Source organism: Microtus pennsylvanicus, chromosome 21 (assembly GCF_037038515.1).
Source record: "Microtus pennsylvanicus isolate mMicPen1 chromosome 21, mMicPen1.hap1, whole genome shotgun sequence".
In the NCBI taxonomy this organism is placed as follows: Eukaryota; Metazoa; Chordata; class Mammalia; order Rodentia; family Cricetidae; genus Microtus; species Microtus pennsylvanicus.
The window spans coordinates 26657120-26675841 of record NC_134599.1 but is presented as its reverse complement, the minus strand read 5'-3'; the positions used below and the strand labels follow the sequence as shown (position 1 = coordinate 26675841).

At 42.8% G+C, this 18722-nt stretch overlaps 1 protein-coding gene across 2 annotated transcripts in view; it reads left to right on the top strand.

Annotated features, from left to right (window-relative positions):
* Heatr5b (HEAT repeat containing 5B) overlaps positions 1-18722 on the top strand; it is a 76598-nt gene that overhangs the window by 46240 nt on the left and 11636 nt on the right. For both annotated transcript variants that reach the window (XM_075955768.1, XM_075955767.1), the window contains 6 exons: positions 1049-1230; positions 3526-3594; positions 6836-7015; positions 14016-14253; positions 15383-15637; positions 17141-17268. In XM_075955768.1, coding sequence (XP_075811883.1) covers positions 1049-1230; positions 3526-3594; positions 6836-7015; positions 14016-14253; positions 15383-15637; positions 17141-17268 — 1052 coding nt within the window. The remainder of the gene's footprint in view (positions 1-1048; positions 1231-3525; positions 3595-6835; positions 7016-14015; positions 14254-15382; positions 15638-17140; positions 17269-18722) is intronic.

The window sequence follows — 18722 nt, the reverse complement described above, 5'->3', positions numbered from 1 at the left end:
TCTGTTGCTGCATTTTAAGTTCTGACCTTTAGTGCCTGTCCTGTCCTTTTCTCACCCTGCATCTTTTTTGTTCTGTTTTATGCCTTACAGGCCCATATTCCTGCCGGTTCACGTGTTCATGTTCCCCTTTTCCTGTGTGGCAGACACAGTGGACACCAGCTGCTGTAAATCTTTGCCGCTGGTTCTGCTGTGCCTTTCTTATCGGAACCAGTTTCTGGTTGTTGATTCTTCCTTTCCCTTAGGAGTTGTGTTTCTCTCCCCCTCACATTCTTGAGACTTGTCATCAGATGCTGGACAGACGTGCATGCTGTGCAGTTAGTGCTGGAGTCTGCTGTTCCTTTAAATTGTGCTGAACTTTGTCCTGGGATGGAGGAAAATTATTGTGCTTTGTGTTATTTGAATTCCTCTGAGACTTGCTTTTAAGCAAGATCTAGGGTTACCTTTGCCCTAGTGCTAAAAGATCAAGACTCCCTTCCCACTCCGTTCTCATAAAAAAATCTTTTAGAGAATAATTTTGTTGACCAAATTCCCTGACTACACACTGTGTTTTTCTACAATAGGAATTAGTAGGCTATGGCCTGTGATCAAAATACAACCCACAGCCGCTTTTCACAGTTTACTGGAGTTCAGCGCTCGTTTCTGTAGCACTGTCTATTGGATTCTGGAAGCACTCTCTGCTGTCTTCATGGTGTGGCAGCAGAGCTGAGTAACTGCCTTAGAGATACTATGGCCCGCAAAGCCAAAAATCCTCAGCATCCGGCCCTTACAGAAAAGCCCTGCCAGCGTCTGCTGAGAGGAGTTACTAGCCCATTGGGGAATGTTACTCATGTATTTTGCTTCAACTGTCAAGTGTTCCCTGTGTTTGTCTGTCTTAGCAATGTTATTAAATGTCTACCGCTGCTCCAGGACACTTGATGGGAGTTTTATTTTTTAGACATTGTGAATTAAGTAGATCATAAATGCTTTATCAAGTTGATTTGTTTCATATTTTATGTTATTGCATAAGTTTGGGTAAACTTTTCTGTCTGCGTTCTGTTTTCCTTTGCAGATGACCTCTTAGTACTGCATCTCTCTGACCTGATTCGCATGGCCTTCATGGCTGCCACTGATCATAGCAACCAACTGCGCATGGCTGGGCTCCAGGCACTTGAAGACATTATCAAGAAATTTGCATCTGTGCCTGAGCCAGAATTTCCAGGTCACGTGATCCTGGAGCAGTATCAAGCTAATGTGAGTTTTGGTGCTTATTTACAGACTGAATGGAGTTTGCGAGGGTCACTAAAGGAGGGATTGTAGTCTCCTCATATGGAGCTCAAACCTGTAGGATCTGTTCCATTGTTTCAGTCAACCTACAACTGGAGAAGGGTCAAACTGCTGTAACTATTTTTAAGTTGTGATAGCAGAGCTATGATAAAACTAGAATAGAAATTCCAGCCTTGCTTTCCAGTCTTATGCTTCCCTGCCGTGTAAAAGATAAAGGGAGCATCCATAGCCGTGGTACGGGTTTGCTGCCCTTGTGTGCAAGTGTGTATGTGTGAGTCTTGACAAGCAGCCTTAGAAGTAAAGCACTTCCTCTTGTGAGCGAGTGAGGAGCTGACCCCTGACAGTAGCCGCCAAAGGGACTAGTGAAGAGGCAGAGTTTTAAGAGATTGTTTTTGCTACACCCTAAACAGATGAACTTGTTTTTCCTGATTTCAGACACATCATTAACTAATCCCGCGTTATGGGGGAGAGGCGGTGTGAAAGTTGGGGAAAAGTTATCCTAGCAAGCAAAACCGAGTCTTTTTTTTTTAACTGAAATTATTCCCAAACTTGGTTCCAGACACACAATATCTTGTCTAAAAGCTTTGTTCAAGCCTGGTGGTAGCACACACCTTTAATCCCAACACTCCAGGGGCTGAGGCAGGAGGATCTCTGTGAGTTTGAGGCCAGCCTGGTCTACAGAGCAAGTTCCAGGACAACCAGGACTACACATAGATACCTTGTCTCAAAACAGACCTAAGTAAACAGATAAATAAAGCTGTGTTCAAATGTAATAGAGTAATCTCTAAACTACTTAACTAGGGTAAGGGAGGTGCAGCTGTGCTGCAGGTGGCTGTGTGCAGTTCTCACTAGAGGGAAGATGTGTGCAGGACATCCATCTCTCTGCCCTCTACAGTCTTTTTATTTAGAAATCATTTCAAATGTTCAGGAAAATATTCCCAAACCATTTTATATCCTTCCCCCATACCTGTCTATTGCTAAATGTGGTCTGCATGTTTGATAGCTGACTTTCTTTTCCTCCCTTCTCCCTCCTGTGTCCTCCTCTTTCCACAGACATCCGTATGTAATACAGTTTTTTTCTAAATCGTTTCAAAGTAAATTATTTTAGTCATTGTTACCCTTGAGCCATTTGGACTTTATTTCTAAAGGATGAGAACATTGTCTTATGTAATCACAGAACAGTTATTAATCACTGGAAATTCAATATTGACTCTCTGCTTTTACTGTCTGTCATAATCATTTTGTCAGTAGACCCAGTTAACTCATTTATAGTTTTTGTTTTCCTTCAGTGCCAGTTCACATGCCATGGTCAGCTGCCACATGTCTGTAGTCATAGAAAGGAACTTTTGAGTGTCTCCAGACATCCATGTAATCGGCTTAGTGACTGTTGGTAGAAACCTCAGTTTAAGAACAGATTACATGTAATGTCTCCATTCAGCTCATACACCTTACATCTCATTATCTACCTGAGAATCCATGGCTCTGTGTGTGTGTGCATACACAAATGCATGAATGGGGTCTCCTTTTACCATAGTTCCCAGGATCAAACTCAAGATTGTCTAGCTTGCTTTTACCTACTGAGCTGATCTCCTAAAAGCTAATAAATTCGAGTAGCCTTTCTTGGGGGGGCGGGGTTGGTTTAATTTGAGACAGGAGTTTCTCTGTGCAACAGTCCTGGCTGTTCTGGAAGTCACTCTATAGACCAGGCTGGCTTCAGACTCACAAAGATCCTCATGTCTCTACCTCCTACGTGATGGGATTTACGACGTGTACCACCACTGCCCGGCCTTAAGCAGCCTTTTAAAGCATTTTTTTGTGGGGTGAAATGGTCTTTGAGGTACTTTAGTGCCTATGAATTTATAATTCCTCAGTTATTTAAAGAAATTAACCCAATTTCTTGATATTTACTCAAGAGATACATAAAGGTTGTTAGAAATATGTTTACAAAATATATATGGCGCCAAGGAGGAAACACAAAAAATGTCACAGTCTTTGGTTATCTTTGATATCATGTGACTCTGTCAGAAAGTCCCATTTACTATGAAACAAAAGCAAAGAAACAAGATTGCCCTTTGGGCATAGTTTCCATTTAGATTTGATATTGATAACTTCTTGAGAAGCAAAGAAAAATGTAACCATAGTTAATCTTACTGTATTGGAAAGTATTAAGGAGGGAGTGATAAAGAAGAAAGAAACAAAGATGTGTATTTGGTGCTTTAATCTCTAGTGACACAAAGTTTATGACTTTGCTCATTTTTCTAGGTGGGAGCTGCCCTAAGACCAGCCTTTTCACAAGATACACCGTCAGATATAATAGCAAAAGCTTGCCAGGTAAGAAGAAAGCAGGCTTTCTATGGCTGCCTTCTATACGTTTCTAAAGGTTTTAGATTTCACTTAAAGAGTCTTGGAAATACAATAATGTTCATTCCTTTTTATTAAAATTTCAAATAAAATATTCATTCACTCATTTACTTACTTGATGTGTTGGCCGTGCGGCGCTCATGTGGCGGTCAGGACAGCTTGTAGCATGGCTGTCTCCTCCACTGTGTGGATTCCCACTCAGATCATTGTCTTGACAGTGGGCACCTTTACCAGATGAGCCATCTTCCCCCCACATCTGCTTTGCTTTTGTGTTCTATAGGAAATGTAAGGTAATTGGTGTTAATCTCATCCCTTTGTTGTAATAGGAGCGGCGGGGCTGCGTCCCCAGCACCCTGGCCGCCTAGCTAGCTTATGCTCCGAAATAACAACACACAAACTGTATTCTTTTAAACAGGAGCAGAGGCATGAGCAGTACACCCTTAAATATTTCACTTGAGCCTAAAATGTATAAATGGATGTTCACTTGCTTGGTGTGAAGCCAAAGTCTTTTCTCTGATTATGGTTTTGTTGAATCATCACTACATTATCTTTCTTTCTAAACAAATCCATAAAACATTACTTACAATTTCTAGGTATAAACTGTTTTCAAAAACTCGCTATATTTTTTATTTTTGTGTGTGTATGCTCGTACATGCATGGGTGCCCACAGTTGCTAAAAGAGAGTATCAGATCACGTGGACATGTAGTTAAGGACAGTCGTGAACTTCCTGCCGTGGGTGCTGGGAACCACACTCTAGTCCTCCATAAGAGCAGCAAGAACTCTCTTAACCCCTGAGCCATCTCTCCCGCCTCCACAGCAGTGCTTCTCAACCTTCCTGATGCTGTGGTCCTCTAGTACAGCTCCTCTTGTTGTGCTGACCCCAACATAAAAGTATTTTCATTGCTACTTCATAACTGTAACTTTGCTGTTGTTGTGAATTGTAATGTAAATATTTTTGGAGCTAGAGGTTTGGCAAAGGGGTTGTGACTCACGGGTTGAGAACAGCTACCCTACACCCTTTAGAGTAGAAGGTACTTAGGGTTTTTGCAAGGAAAGCTTAGCACCAAATTTCCGATTTTCACAGATTTGCCTGACTTTTAGTTATATTTCAACAAAATTTCAGAAAAACATTGTATCTCTCCAGTATGTTTTGTTTCTTTATAAATCAACTTCTTTCTTCCTTTTGACACTTGTATTATATTACATATAACTTTGAACTTCCTATTTGCAGAATTATTTTGGTTGACAACTTATTTTGTCAGAAGCATGCCCTTAATAAAGATCTGTTTTTAAGTGTTCTAAATTTTATTAAACTTAGTTTTCAGTTTTTGAAAATACATTTTTTGTTGTTGTTGTTGCTTTTTTTGTTTTTCAAACTAACAGATCCGCCCACCTCTGCCTCCCAAGTTCCGGGACTAAAGTGCCACCACTGAAAATAAGATTTTTAAGTGAATAAACTTAACAATGCGAGTATTTAGTCACAGTTTTTAAGGATTTTAAAGGAACACAAGTCCATTAGCCATGTTGAATCCTGAATACTCCAGAATGCCAGAATAGTTTGGTCTTGTTTTTGTGATCTACTTGACAGCAAAATGCGAGTCCTTAGCTGCACCTGAAGCCAGCTGCGGTTTTAGTATTGATTCGTCTCTGAAAGCGGTACCTAATGAACCCCTATTAGAAATGTCCACGGTGTGGTGCAGGCCCAATCCTTCCCACACGTGCTCCCTAATGAGGGTCCTGTGCCTTTGTCCCTTTCACCCAGAAGTCGTGGGTTGTAATCATAGTTGTCAAAGGTGGCCCTGTCTAGACCTCTTCCCGGATGACATCCTTGTCTTGACTTCAGCGTCTGTCCTCATGTGGTCGTTTTCTTTATTTTCCTGGGTTTCAATTTATTTTTGTTGTTCCCACTTGCTTTTTAAGTATACCAACTTTCCCTGTTGTTTGGATGTAAGGCTTTTAAGATATTCTCTCCCAAGCCAGGTGGTGGTGGTACATATCTTTAATCCCAGCACTTGGGGAGGCAGAGGCAAGTGGATATCTGTGAGTTCAAGGACAGCCAGGGCTACACAGAGAAACTGTCTCAGGAAAAAGAAAAAGAAACAAATGAAAAGATATTCTCTCCCTAAACAGATCTGCCTCATAATCTTACTTTAGTTATGGCCTTTGTGGAGAAGTTTCTAATCTTGCATAGTTACCCTCTGCTTGCTCCTGGAATCTAGAGTAGAGTTTCCCACTCTCTGCTGAATGTCTGTCCACAAGTCTCTTAGTGAAAATGTCTGGAATCCCGATCATACTGACTCTCCACTGAACTTTTCTAATTCTTTATTCCTGCTTCTGGCATTGTTAGTGCTTCCAACAATGGTGTCACTTTCCAACGGTTCTTCCAAGCTAGGAGCTTTGACAAAACCCAACAGTTTGCTTCTTCACTCTTTTTTGCACCTCACTGTCTTAGACCCTAAATAAATCATGTGCATACCCGGTAATTTTTGTTTCCACATTCCTCTTGAGTACCTCATTTTATTCCCAGTTCCATCCATGTAATTTCTGTCTCATGCAGTGTTGCTTTAGACAGGTAACTGAACGTGCGTGCTGTTGATTGTCCCGTATATGGTTCTCCTAAGGCATAAACCGAAAGCCAAAGATGCTTGTCAACTCATGACTCTTGGAAATTCGTGGCCATCACCTGATCTTAGCACATAGGATATTTAGACTTTGTTCTTTCTGACCTCAGCTTTCCTGATCTTCATTTCTCCCCCATTTAGCATTCCTGTGTCTTTACACACAAACTGTCCTGACTTCTAAGATCGTCACGTGTAAATTGCAGTCATAAACTCTGTGGTTTTCTTTTTCCCTTTTTAAAAAGTCTTTCACAATAGCTAGCTTGATAATTTGCTAATGATAAATATTTTATTGAAGAAGTTTTCAAGACTGAACTACTTTGGGTAGAAAACCACTTATTTTAAAAATTTTTGTTAAATAGTGAAAACATAGAATCTGAGCATGGTGGTACAAACTTTTAATTCATTTGGGAGATGAGTTCAGGACCAGCCTGTAGTGTATGGCAAAACCCTGTCTCAGACAGACAGACTCAATGCTACTTTCCTGTCCATAGAGGGACAGACCCCTGTGCATGGGTACGATGGAACCCACTTCCCTCTCCTCCTGCAGAGTACGCCCCATACACAATAACTGTAAACGTCCCTTGGCCAGGTGTGCAGCACGTGGATCGGAAGTGGCGTTGTCAGCGATCTCAATGATCTCCGTCGGGTCCATAACCTGCTCGTTTCGTCTCTGGACAAAGTTCAGGCGGGAAAGGGATCTTCTAGCCAACTGTACCGAGAGAGTGCCACCACCATGGAGAAGCTGGCTGTCCTCAAGGCATGGGCAGAGGTAAACATGGCCTCTTATACCTCACCATCCTCTATCCCTGATGCTCACTGGACAATCTTCTGGGCATTAAAACTGGCCCTTGACATGGAATGCTTTCTTCAAGTCTGTGGATGAGTCTTTTGTGAAGCTCTGTCTTACTACGTGTGGCGGCACACACCTGTAATTCTGGCAGGTGAGGCTGAGGCAGGAGATTACCATGCCAGGGCCATTCTTGGGCTTCTTAGCAAGTTCTAAGACAATCAAAGGCACAAAATGAAACCCTGTCTGAAATATACAAAGCAAAATCCTTTGTCTTTAGCCGGGTGGTGGTGGCGCACGCCTTTAATCCCAGCAGTTGGGAGGCAGGGGCAGGCAGATCTCTGTGAGTTCAAGGCCAGCCTGGTCTACAAAAGCTAGTTCCAGGACAGGCTCCAAAGCTACAGAGAAACCCTGTCTCAAAAAAACAAAAAATGAAAGGTTCATTTATTATAGGGGAAAGCACAAAAATATAAATAATAAAAAATATTTGATGCTAAGATTCTTTTATTTAATTAATTTTAAGAAACTTGGGGGGGGGGGTTGTTTGTTTTTGGTTTTTGGTGTTTTGAGACAGGGTTTCTCTGTGTAGTTTTGAATCCTGGAACTCACTCTGTAGACCAGGCTGGCCAACTCACAGAGATCCATCTGTCTGTCTCTGCCTCCCGAGTGCTGGGATTAAAGGTGTGCACCACTACCGCCCAGCTTAGTTTTTTTTTTAAGTAGTTGTTTTTAAACCTGTTTCATTTCCACAGCTACTCTGTGTGTGTGTGTGTGTGTGTGTGTGTGTGTGTGTGTGTGTGTGTATGAGAGAGAGAGAGAGAGAGAGAGAGAGAGAGAGAGAGAGAGAGAGAGAGAGGTACACACATGTGTATGTGGGCACTTCTTTATAAAATTGCATTATTTTAAATTCTCTTTTCTAAATTTTCCAGTTGCTTTTGAATTATCACTACCTGCCCTCCAGTATTTGTATTAACTGATTTCTTTCTCTTCCGACTCAGTCCATTTTAAAGATTTTTTTTACTTTATGTATATGTGTGTTTTGCCTACATGTATGTATATGTACCACGTGTGTGCGACTACATGATAGAGGCCAAAAAGGGGATCCTCTCAAACTGAAGTTATGGGTGGTTGTGAAGCACCAGGTGGTGCTGAGAACCAAGCTCAAGTCCTCTGCAAGAGCAGCAGGTGGTTTTAACTTGTGAGCATCTCTCCTGCCCCTCAGCCTGTGCTCCCTGTGTCGTGTGTGGTACTCAGTAGATAAAGGATGCTGGGCTTTGGAGGGGGTGACCTCTGTAGTCAGTGTAGATAAAGGATGCCGGGATTGGAGACGGACAGGCATGGATTTATTCCTTCATAGAAAGAAAATGTAGCGTTCAATGAGATATCATAAAAATTATGTTTTTCCAATTTTTAGGCTATAAATCAAGTTATCTTGGGATCCTGTACTTCTTACTCTGATAGTATTTTAGTAAAATAATGGTTTTTGCTTATTTTATTTTTTTATTTATTTATTTATTTATTTATTTATTTATTGGTTTTTCGAGACAGGGTTTCTCTGTGGCTTTGGAGCCTGTCCTGGAACTAGCTCTGTAGACCAGGCTGGTCTCGAACTCCCAGAGATCCGCCTGCCTCTGCCTCCCGAGTGCTGGGATTAAAGGCATGCGCCACCATCGCCCGGCTGTTTTTGCTTATTTTAGTAAGATGATTACTTTTATTTATAAAGTTTTAGTCTTTTTGAAATTAATGCAAATCTGACTTTATTTTCTGTTAAAAATTTATATTGAAAATAAAGTAAGAAAAGATAATAGTTGGTGGACTTTATTTTTTAAAAATAAACCCCACTGCCGGGCGGTGGTGGTGCACGCCTTTAAACCCAGCACTTGGGAGGCAGAGGCAGGCGGATCTCTGTGAGTTCGAGACCAGCCTGGTCTACAGAGCTAGTTCCAGGACAGGCTCCAAAACCACAGAGAAATCCTGTCTCGAAAAACCAAAAAATAAATAAATAAATAAATAAACCCCACAAAATGAGTCCTTCAATCTCAAGTGCATGCCGTTGTACGCTGCGATAATCACTAAGGGCCTTTTATGGCATTTGCATGCTGTGCTTGGTGGACCTGCTGGGACAGCTGCCAGTGTGCAGTGTGAAGAACATTAGCTACTGAGTCAGCGGACCTGGAACACGTCCTATCTCAAGGTTTGCCATCTTGTGTGACTTCCTCAAGTGACAGTTGGCTCCCAGCCTCAGTTTTTCCATTAAAACGTGGGAATAAACCTTTTATAAGCCATTCTGTATAACAGTTCAAAGCATTGCGCCTGGCACTGAATCAGAATATCACATAACAAAATTAATAATACGCATGTATTTGGAATTCTTTCTTATTTGGGGGTAATTTGTATTGCTTTCACAATTTGTACCTCGAGCTTTGTGTTCCCTGGCGTCTGGGAATTCTTTTACCACTCATTTCCCCTCTCCACTTTCTCAAACAGCACGCTATTCTAGGTCTCTCTACTCAAGACCTGCTTTTACTTGTGTATTTCATTCAGAGAATTTGTTTTCCAACTCCTCCAAGTCTTTAGCTTTATGTAAACTGTGTGACACTGAGTGATACCTGCCTATTCAAAACTTGTTTGGGGAGGGGCTGGCGAAATGTCTCAGAGGTTAAAAGCATTGACTGCTCTTTTAGGGGTTCTGAGTTCAATTCCCAGCAACCTTATGGTGGCTCACAACCATCTGTAATAGGATAAGATTCCTTCTTCTGATGTGCATGAAGATAGAACACTCATATACATGAGATACATGAATATAAATCTTTAAAAAACTGATTTCTTCACATTAATATTTTATTTTTAATTTTTTATGCATATAAATGGTTTTTGCATGCATATATGTATGTATGCCATGTGCATGCCTGTTGCTCTGCACAAGTAGCAAGTGCTCTTAATTTTAGAGCCATCTCCCCAGATCCATTTGTCTTTTAACATTAACATTAGGAAATGTAGTGTAAATTAGATTAGATATCAGTGTAAAGGACTATGTGCAGTACTTGCTATTTTATCCATAATGAACATATGTGCTACAACTAGTTTTAAAATTATTAAAATTTTGTTTTAATCTGGGACTGTTATTTCCCTTTCTCCACTCTGATTTATCCAATAACATATTATGTAATACCAGCTCTGGAGCAGGATAGTAAAGAACAAGAGAGATGTACTGTATTTACTTAGCAAGCTAAACTCAAAACAAGGAGGTGAAGCAGAGCGTGAGGAGCGCTTCCATAGAAATGCAGAATTCTGAAGCAGTGCAGGGCAAGTGGAGCTCGACGGTAGGCTCAGAGCCGGAAACTCAGAGGACAAGAGTATTCGCAGTCAGCATCTGTGTGAAGAGACCTCAGAAGTCCATGCATCAGTGATCCCCTGCTGGACCCTCACCTCTCCGTGCTGTCCTTGCCTGTATTCTTCTTTCTTTCTGCACTGCCCCCCATTCCTCATCCCTTGAAGTCTTTTGAAAGAATTCCAGTATCTTCGCCTGCTTAGTTATCCCTCCATTGAGAATTCTTCCACTAATGCTGAGAGTAGCAATTATTCCAATCACCATCACCTTCAGAACCTGTCTTACTTGACCCCATAGCCCGTGCTTCTACCAGTGTACAACCACCACCACAAAGCTCTCCACACTTCTCTTGAGAGCCAGGAGAACATTTGTTATCACTGACCCTGGAGTTCCTTTTATATTCCTTTTCTCTGAGAAGACAAGAAATAAGTTCACAGATACGTTTGCTTACCACGTTATTTGTAACACCAAGAGGTAAAGATCCTTTGCTGAATGTCTTTATGGTCTGTGATTGCCTGGGCTAAACAATCAGAAGAAAACATGAAATTAGTTCAACTGTAGGGAAATTCGTGGACTTGTTATGGTCTATGCAGTGCAGTCATTAGGGTATGAATATGAAGACTGAGAAAATTGCATATTAACTGATAAAATTGAATAGAAAGGTCTCTGTACAGCAAAATTATGGCTTACAAAGACAGAGCATGAAGATGAGAATTGGAATTATGAGGCATCTCAGGCTTGTATGTTCTAATTGTTTGTTTGTTTTGCAGTAGTATCTCACTGTGTATCCCTGGCTAGCCTGGAGCTCAGTCCTTATATAGACCAGGCTGTATATCTGACATAAAAACCCTGCAGCGACTCTCCTTTCTTGTGCCTTTATGTCTTTACCAAATAAAACTCTGGGTATTTCTGCCTTGCCTCATGCGCTCAGGCAAAAGCCACATTTTCCTGCTTCCCTGCTCTTGTTCTCCCTGCTCCTCCTGCAGACCTGTGAGAGTGAACGTTTGTCCTTGAATACTCTGCCTGCCTTTACTCTGTGGCTGTGCTCTGCCCTCACGTTGCTCCCTCACAGGTCTCTGTGGCTATGCTCTGTCCTCACGGTGCTCTGCCCTCACGGTGCTCCCTCACAGGTCTCTGTGGCTGTGCTCTGCTCTCATGGTGCTCCCTCACAGGTCTCTGTGGCTGTGCTCTGCCCTCACGGTGCTCCCTCACAGGTCTCTGGCTGTGCTCTGTCCTCATGGTGCTCCCTCACAGGTCTCTGTGGCTGTGCTCTGTCCTCACGGTGCTCCCTCACAGGTCTCTGTGGCTGTGCTCTGCCCTAACGGTGCTCCCTCACAGGTCTCTGTGGCTATGCTCTGTCCTCACGGTGCTCCCTCACAGGTCTCTGTGGCTGTGCTCTGTCCTCACGGTGCTCCCTCACAGGTCTCTGTGGCTGTGCTCTGTCCTCACGGTGCTCCCTCACAGGTCTCTGTGGCTGTGCTCTGTCCTCACGGTGCTCCCTCACAGGTCTGTGTGGCTGTGCTCTGCCCTCACGGTGCTCCCTCACAGGTCTCTGTGGCTGTGCTCTGTCCTCACGGTGCTCCCTCACAGGTCTCTGTGGCTGTGCTCTGCCCTCACGGTGCTCCCTCACAGGTCTCTGTGGCTGTGCTCTGCCCTAACGGTGCTCCCTCACAGGTCTCTGTGGCTGTGCTCTGTCCTCACGGTGCTCCCTCACAGGTCTCTGTGGCTGTGCTCTGCCCTCACGGTGCTCCCTCACAGGTCTCTGTGGCTGTGCTCTGCCCTAACGGTGCTCCCTCACAGGTCTCTGTGGCTGTGCTCTGCCCTCACGGTGCTCCCTCACAGGTCTCTGTGGCTGTGCTCTGCCCTCACGGTGCTCCCTCACAGGTCTCTGTGGCTGTGCTCTGCCCTCACGGTGCTCCCTCACAGGTCTCTGTGGCTGTGCTCTGCCCTAACGGTGCTCCCTCACAGGTCTGGGCATTCACTTCCGAAGCCACATGTGCTCGGTTGGTGCCAGACACCGGGTGCGCTATGGCAGGGAAGGTGCCACGTGTACAAAGTTTGGGACTTCTACGTTTACCTTTTTCATTCTTTTTTTACGTTTTATTGTTGTTTGCTGTTTAAGACAGTGTCTTGTTATGTTACCCAACTGACCTCAGATCCATTTTCCCCTCAGCTTCCCAAGATTACAGGCATACACCCAGCCTAGAAGTAAACTTTAAAAATTCTTTTAAAAAAATCTTTCTCAGCATTTTATCATTCCCTTATCATAGAAAAAGTAGATATTTTTGTCTTTGTTACTTTAGTTCCTAGCACAATAACAAAGCAAGGTACCAACTAAGGATTCAAATGAAATTTTGATTATATTTACAGTGTTTATTGGACACTTTTTTTTTTTTTAGTCTTTTTCGAGACAGGGTTTCTCTGTAGCTTTTGGAGCCTGTCCTGGCACTAGCTCTTGTAGACCAGGCTGGTCTCGAACTCACAGAGATCCACCTGCCTCTGCCTCCCGAGTGCTGGGATTAAAGGCGTGCGCCACCACCGCCCGGCTGGACACTTTCTTAAAATGTCAGTATAATATCAAAGTTGAGGTAGAGGGCAATCTTAAAATGATTGGGAAATGTGTGTGTGTGGTACACCCCAATGCATAAGAGACAGGAGCAGGTTGATATCTATGAGTTTGAGGCCAGCCTGGTCTACACAGCAAGTTACAGGCCATCTAGAATAAAACAAAGCCAGAAAAAAAAAGCCCAAAAAACCCACCTCCGGGAAACATGAATGTGGTGTTTATAACCCAGGCAGCAGTGTCTACTCTAGAATGTTGTTAGTTGCTCTGTGTGTGCTCTGTCTTCTCACTGTGTGAATGAGTGTAAGGGAAGCCTTGCCCACCAGGAGCTTGGCGTGCACAGGCCAGGAGCTTCCACAGCAGACACAGGAACAGTGCTGTAGAATGAAGAGTTTTCAAGGCGTTTGTGTAGTGTAGTTGTTTTATTCCTTCCCCCCGTTTCCCAGCTATGTATTATCAGTTCCCCAGAGCCTGAACATGAGGACAAAAATAAACTCAACAAGGAAGTACCCTGAACATGCTCTAGGAGAGTTGGTATTACATGCCTTTTGAAAACGTCCACAAACTACAAAGGACACAGATAATACATGTGACAAGTATATCATATTCCTAGATGGCCTATCTGTTGTAATTACAAGATTGCCAAGTATCATTTAAGGCCTGTGTAGGAGGCAGATTGGGGGATATTTATGGATATCCTTTCCCTGGCCACCTCCCTTCTCAGTCCATTTCTTTGAAGGCTGTTTTATTCTGTAGTCAGCCTGGGAAAGAGGCAGTAGACAGGAAGTTATGCTCTATGCTGGGAAAAAGGAGGCTTTGTAAAATGGAGCAAGCATGCCAGAATTACTCAGAGACGCCTACTTAAGGGATATGGTGTGAGAGGAATAGTCAGAAATCAGATCAATTAAAAATGCTTCTGAAACAGGAGATAGAGTTGCTCGCTAGTGCTTATCAAGAATTCATAAAGTTATATACTTTCGAATATCCACACCGAATTCCCCTTGATCATTTAACTGCGTAATTAGAACAATTTACGAAACCCAGTTTTTATCTGATGTCTTATTTTCAACTCATGAATGTCTTCCTAGGTATATGTGGTTGCAATGAATATTAAAAAAGAAGCAGAATCAAAACCAAAGAAGGCAATTAAAAATCCCGATGACGACGACGACGACTATGGTACCATAGATGAACTTCCGCCAGATAGTTTAATAACCCTGGTACAGCCGGAACTGCCCACGCTAAGCCGCCTGTGGCTGGCAGCACTGAAAGACTATGCACTTTTGACTTTACCAGCTGAATTTTCTAGTCAGCTCCCCCCAGATGGTAAGTATTAGATGCAGTAGTTTGCTCTTATGGAGTTCAAATTAATATTAAACAAAATGAACTTGGCAGAGGCTAGTACCAGCAATCACATCATAACATCCTCAAATCTGATTCTGTAACCTTGAACTTGGCATTGTTTCATTTAGAACATGTCCTTCCGGGCTAGAGAGATGGCTCAGCGGTTAAGAGCATTGCCTGCTCTTCCAAAGGTCCTGAGTTCAATTCCCAGCAACCACATGGTGGCTCACAACCATCCGTAATGGGGTCTGGTGCCCTCTTCTGGCCTGCAGGCATACACACAGACAGAACATTGTATACATAATAAATAAATAAATATTAAAAAAAAAAGAACATGTCCTTCCTACCGACTTCGTGAATTCAGGCTATAACCAGGGAGCGTGTTAGCTGAAGCAAAAATGCCAGTGCCATCCTAGTGACAGCTGCAGGAATACAGTAGACAGGAAGTTCAGGGCACTCTGAAGAGCTAGGAATCCACCAGTGACCACACCACGATGAAGTGCACTGCTGTGCAGCCCGATGCCCTAGTTTCATGACAATCCTACTTGAGCCATAAGCTGTGTTCCTAAAAATTCCTCTTCCAGAGGTCCTGAGTTCCATTCCCAGCAACCACATATTGGCTCGCAACCATCTAGAATGAGATCTGGCGCCCTCTTCTGGCGTGTAGGCATACGTACCAGCAGCACATTGTATGCATAATAAATAAGTAAATCTTAAATCAATAACCCATTCTTTCTCCCAGATATTTTGGTGACAATGATTGAGCCCCTTTTGTTTTCCTCCCTTCAGCCACTGTGACAGCCAGGAGGGAGAAGAAGCTCAGTGTTGCAGCGGAAATGGGAGGTGGGAGGAAGTGAAGGGTGGAGAACAGATTGAGAGGGCCTCTGATGGTGAAGACAGACAGCAAAGAGGAAGTCCAGCCTGTCCCTCCAAGGAAGAACAGTATGAGGACGCATGGTGTCCCTGGTAGCAGAGAGGAGAGGCTGAAAGGCGGGCATCAGGAGGGACAGGCCCCCAGCGTAGCTGTGGAGGAGCCCTTGGGCTGGGGAGGAGCTTGTTGCCAGAGCACACTTCTGAAAACAATGTTTTTACTGATTTGATTGTCTCACAGGTGGAGCATTTTACACTCCCGAGACCATCGATACTGCGAGACTTCACTACCGGAACTCCTGGGCCCCGATTCTCCATGCCGTGGCACTTTGGCTAAACAGCACAGGGTTTACGTGTCCAGAGTCCACAGAAGCGGCAGCAGTGTCTGGTATACAAAAACGTTCTCCAGCTCTCGGTGTAAACCAGGTGCCAGGAGCAATGGCTTCTGCTAAACCCTTGCCAGAAGTTAACCAAGACAGAATGCACCTGATCCTAGGTGGGTGTCCCATGATGCCTTGCAGGACTGCCACTCAAGAGCATTTGTACCTTTCTCTGTCACACTGTGGGAGTTTGCACAGGACAACTCAGAGAAAAAAAATAAAAGGACCGTTTCAGCTCCACTTAGAAGCTAACTGAATTTTAATCTGAAAATTAACTTAAAACTACTCTAAAAGTTTAGCCTTAGTATTCAGTCACAGAATATTGAATTTCAAGAAAAAAAACCTGGGGTTTTTATTCAACATACTTTCTTTATACTGGAATTTAACAGATTATCTAATGAAGAAAAAACTGATTAAACAATTTTTAATTTGTAAGTATTCTTTTATTATTTAAGTATTTATATATTCTGAAGGAACTTTGGTGGTCTCATATTTTCTGGAAGAGGAAAGGAAGACAAGTAGTAAGGTGTAATTATGGAATTTGTTGTAACTTACAAAGCTGTAGCCTTACATTGAGCACTTGTTTTGACTAGTCTTGTGTGTAGACTGACATTTAAAAACCTTGTGTATGAGGCCTGGAGGTGGTGGCACATGCCTTTAATCCCAGCGCTGGGGGTGGGGGCAGAGACAGGTGGATCTCTGTGAGTTCGAGGCCAGCCTGGTCTACAAGAGCTAGTGCCAGGACAGGCCCCAAAGCTACAGAGAAACCCTGTCTCGAAAAACAAAAAAGCAAAACAAAAACAAAAATAAAAACTTAAAAAAAAACCCTTATACATGGCCTGAAGAGATGGCCTAGTGGTTAACAGTACTTACTGCCCTCACGGGGCCTGAGCTCATCCCCAGCACCTACATCAGGTGGCCTCCAAATGCTGTAACTCCAGCTTCATTCGATCTGACCTCAAATGTGGACTCTGCAGGTGTGTGCACTCACATGGGTAAACCCACACACAGATATACAGAATTAAATCTTTAAAAATTCATGTGTACAAAATTGTTGAGCAACTCTTTAATAAAAGTAGTGAAATACTTATTCTTTTTTATATTTTATTTTATTTTTTTAATAAAGAAAACAAACTATCTTTTTTTTCCATTTTACATACCAATCCCTGTTCCCATTCCCTCCCCTCTTCCTATTCACTTCACCTTCCTCCCTTCCATCCCCCATTCACTCCTCAGAAAGGGTCAGACACATTGCTTTGGGGAAGATCCAAGGCCCTTCCCACTATATCTAGGCTAAGCAAGGTATCTGTGTACTGGCTTTTTGGATGGATACTTATTTATTCTTAATGTATTATACTTTATTAATTCTAGAATTTGAAATGTAATTTTGTTTATAATCAGCTACTAACAGGCTGTGCATACCTAATTTGAATATTAAACCAAATACAGGCTACAACCTTTGGTTGTCTTTGTCTGCTTAGCCTAGAAAACATTTTAATTCTTTGATATTAATAAATATGTAGTAATCTGGGGAAAATGAAGAACAATATAGTATCAAAGTAACGCAAGTGTTTTGTGTTAAAAAAAAAAACCACATGTTTTTTCTTTGTGCATTCCAGGTGTGAGTATACAGTTTCTTTGTTCCCCTCGGCCTGAGGAGCCCATTGAACACATCACAGCATGCCTGCAGGCCTTACACACCTTACTGGGTTCTCCTTATGCACGAATCCACATTGCAGAGGATCAGGTACAGTGTGTTTCTATAATGGATAATTGTGTGCTTTGTCATAATCTTATACTTTGGAATAAATTTCTCACATTGGAAATAAACATTGTATATTACTAACAAGATTGTGTAGCCAATGCCAGTGTAAAGGGTTTTGTTGCCAGGCGGTGGTGGCGCACGCCTTTAATCCCAGCACTCGGGAGGTAGAGGCAGGCGGATCTCTGTGAGTTCGAGGCCAGACTGGTCTACAAGAGCTAGTTACAGGACAGGCTCCAAAGCTACAGAGAAACCCTGTCTTGAAAAACCAAAGAAAAAAAGGAAAGGGTTTTGTCTGTTGGATGCTACGTGGAGCTATGCAATAGTTAGATGCTATCAATGCCTTCTTAACCTCACAGCAATGGGAATAATGAGGAAGGAGGTGGGCACACCAACAGTGTGATGCAGAGTGAAGGACAACTTATCAGGGAGAGAGTAATTGAAACAGATCTTAGAAAGGAATTGCCAAAGTGATGAGTTTGCCTCTGAGAAACAGGACAAGTTCAATGGTACTGCAGTTATTTACTATGGCTCATATAAAACAGGCAGAGGGCATCGGATGGATCTGGGAGGCCAAATTATGAAGACTTCTTTATGACATGCAAAGGAATTTGAATTCTATTCTGAAAGTAAAAGTAAATGATTAAATATTTAAAAAGAAGAGTGTTTAATTTTGTTTGAAAGGGTCATGAGAGGCAAATAATGTAACTCAATGAAAAAGCAATTGCATAGATAGATAGATAGATAGATAGATAGATAGATAGATAGATAGATAGACAGACAGACAGACAGATAGCTGTAGAAGGATTTCACAGTCAGTCTTGTGGAGGTCAGTTTCTGAGATGTGAGAAGGGAAGCATGGAGATCAGTTATGAGGCTCTCTACCCAATTTTCCAAAGACTAGTATTCTAGAGAACCTGAATAAAGCTGCAAAGAGCCCATATTGGGAACATGAGGATAAGAACACTTACGATTTGAAAAGAGGGAGCTAGATTGGAAGTGGGGACCATTGATAAGATAGGAGTAGAGCAGAAGGCAGCAGCTATTGAGGGCAAGAAAGGCCTTTCAGGAGGACAGTGTGGACGGGAAGAGTATGACAGGAAGATACAGACCTGTATCAGAGGACAGAGGAGGCCTTTGGGGACACTAAGTAAAGTCTCGAGCGTTCAGTTACACCGGGGAGGGTGGCCTGACTGGAGAGGCACAGGTCCTCACCAATTCCTGGAAGTCTTGTAGGATAAGAGAAGGAAACATGGGGAAAGATGAAACAGCCTTGCATTTTTTTCTTTGCACTCTGGGGATTGGATCCAGAGCCTCCTGCATCCTGAGCAAGCACTTACCAGCCAAGCAGCACCCTGAACTGTAGACAGTCTGTATCTTGAGAGAATAAGGGAGAAAAGTTTTGACTGAATTAAGTTCTCTCCTCTATGTTTTAATTG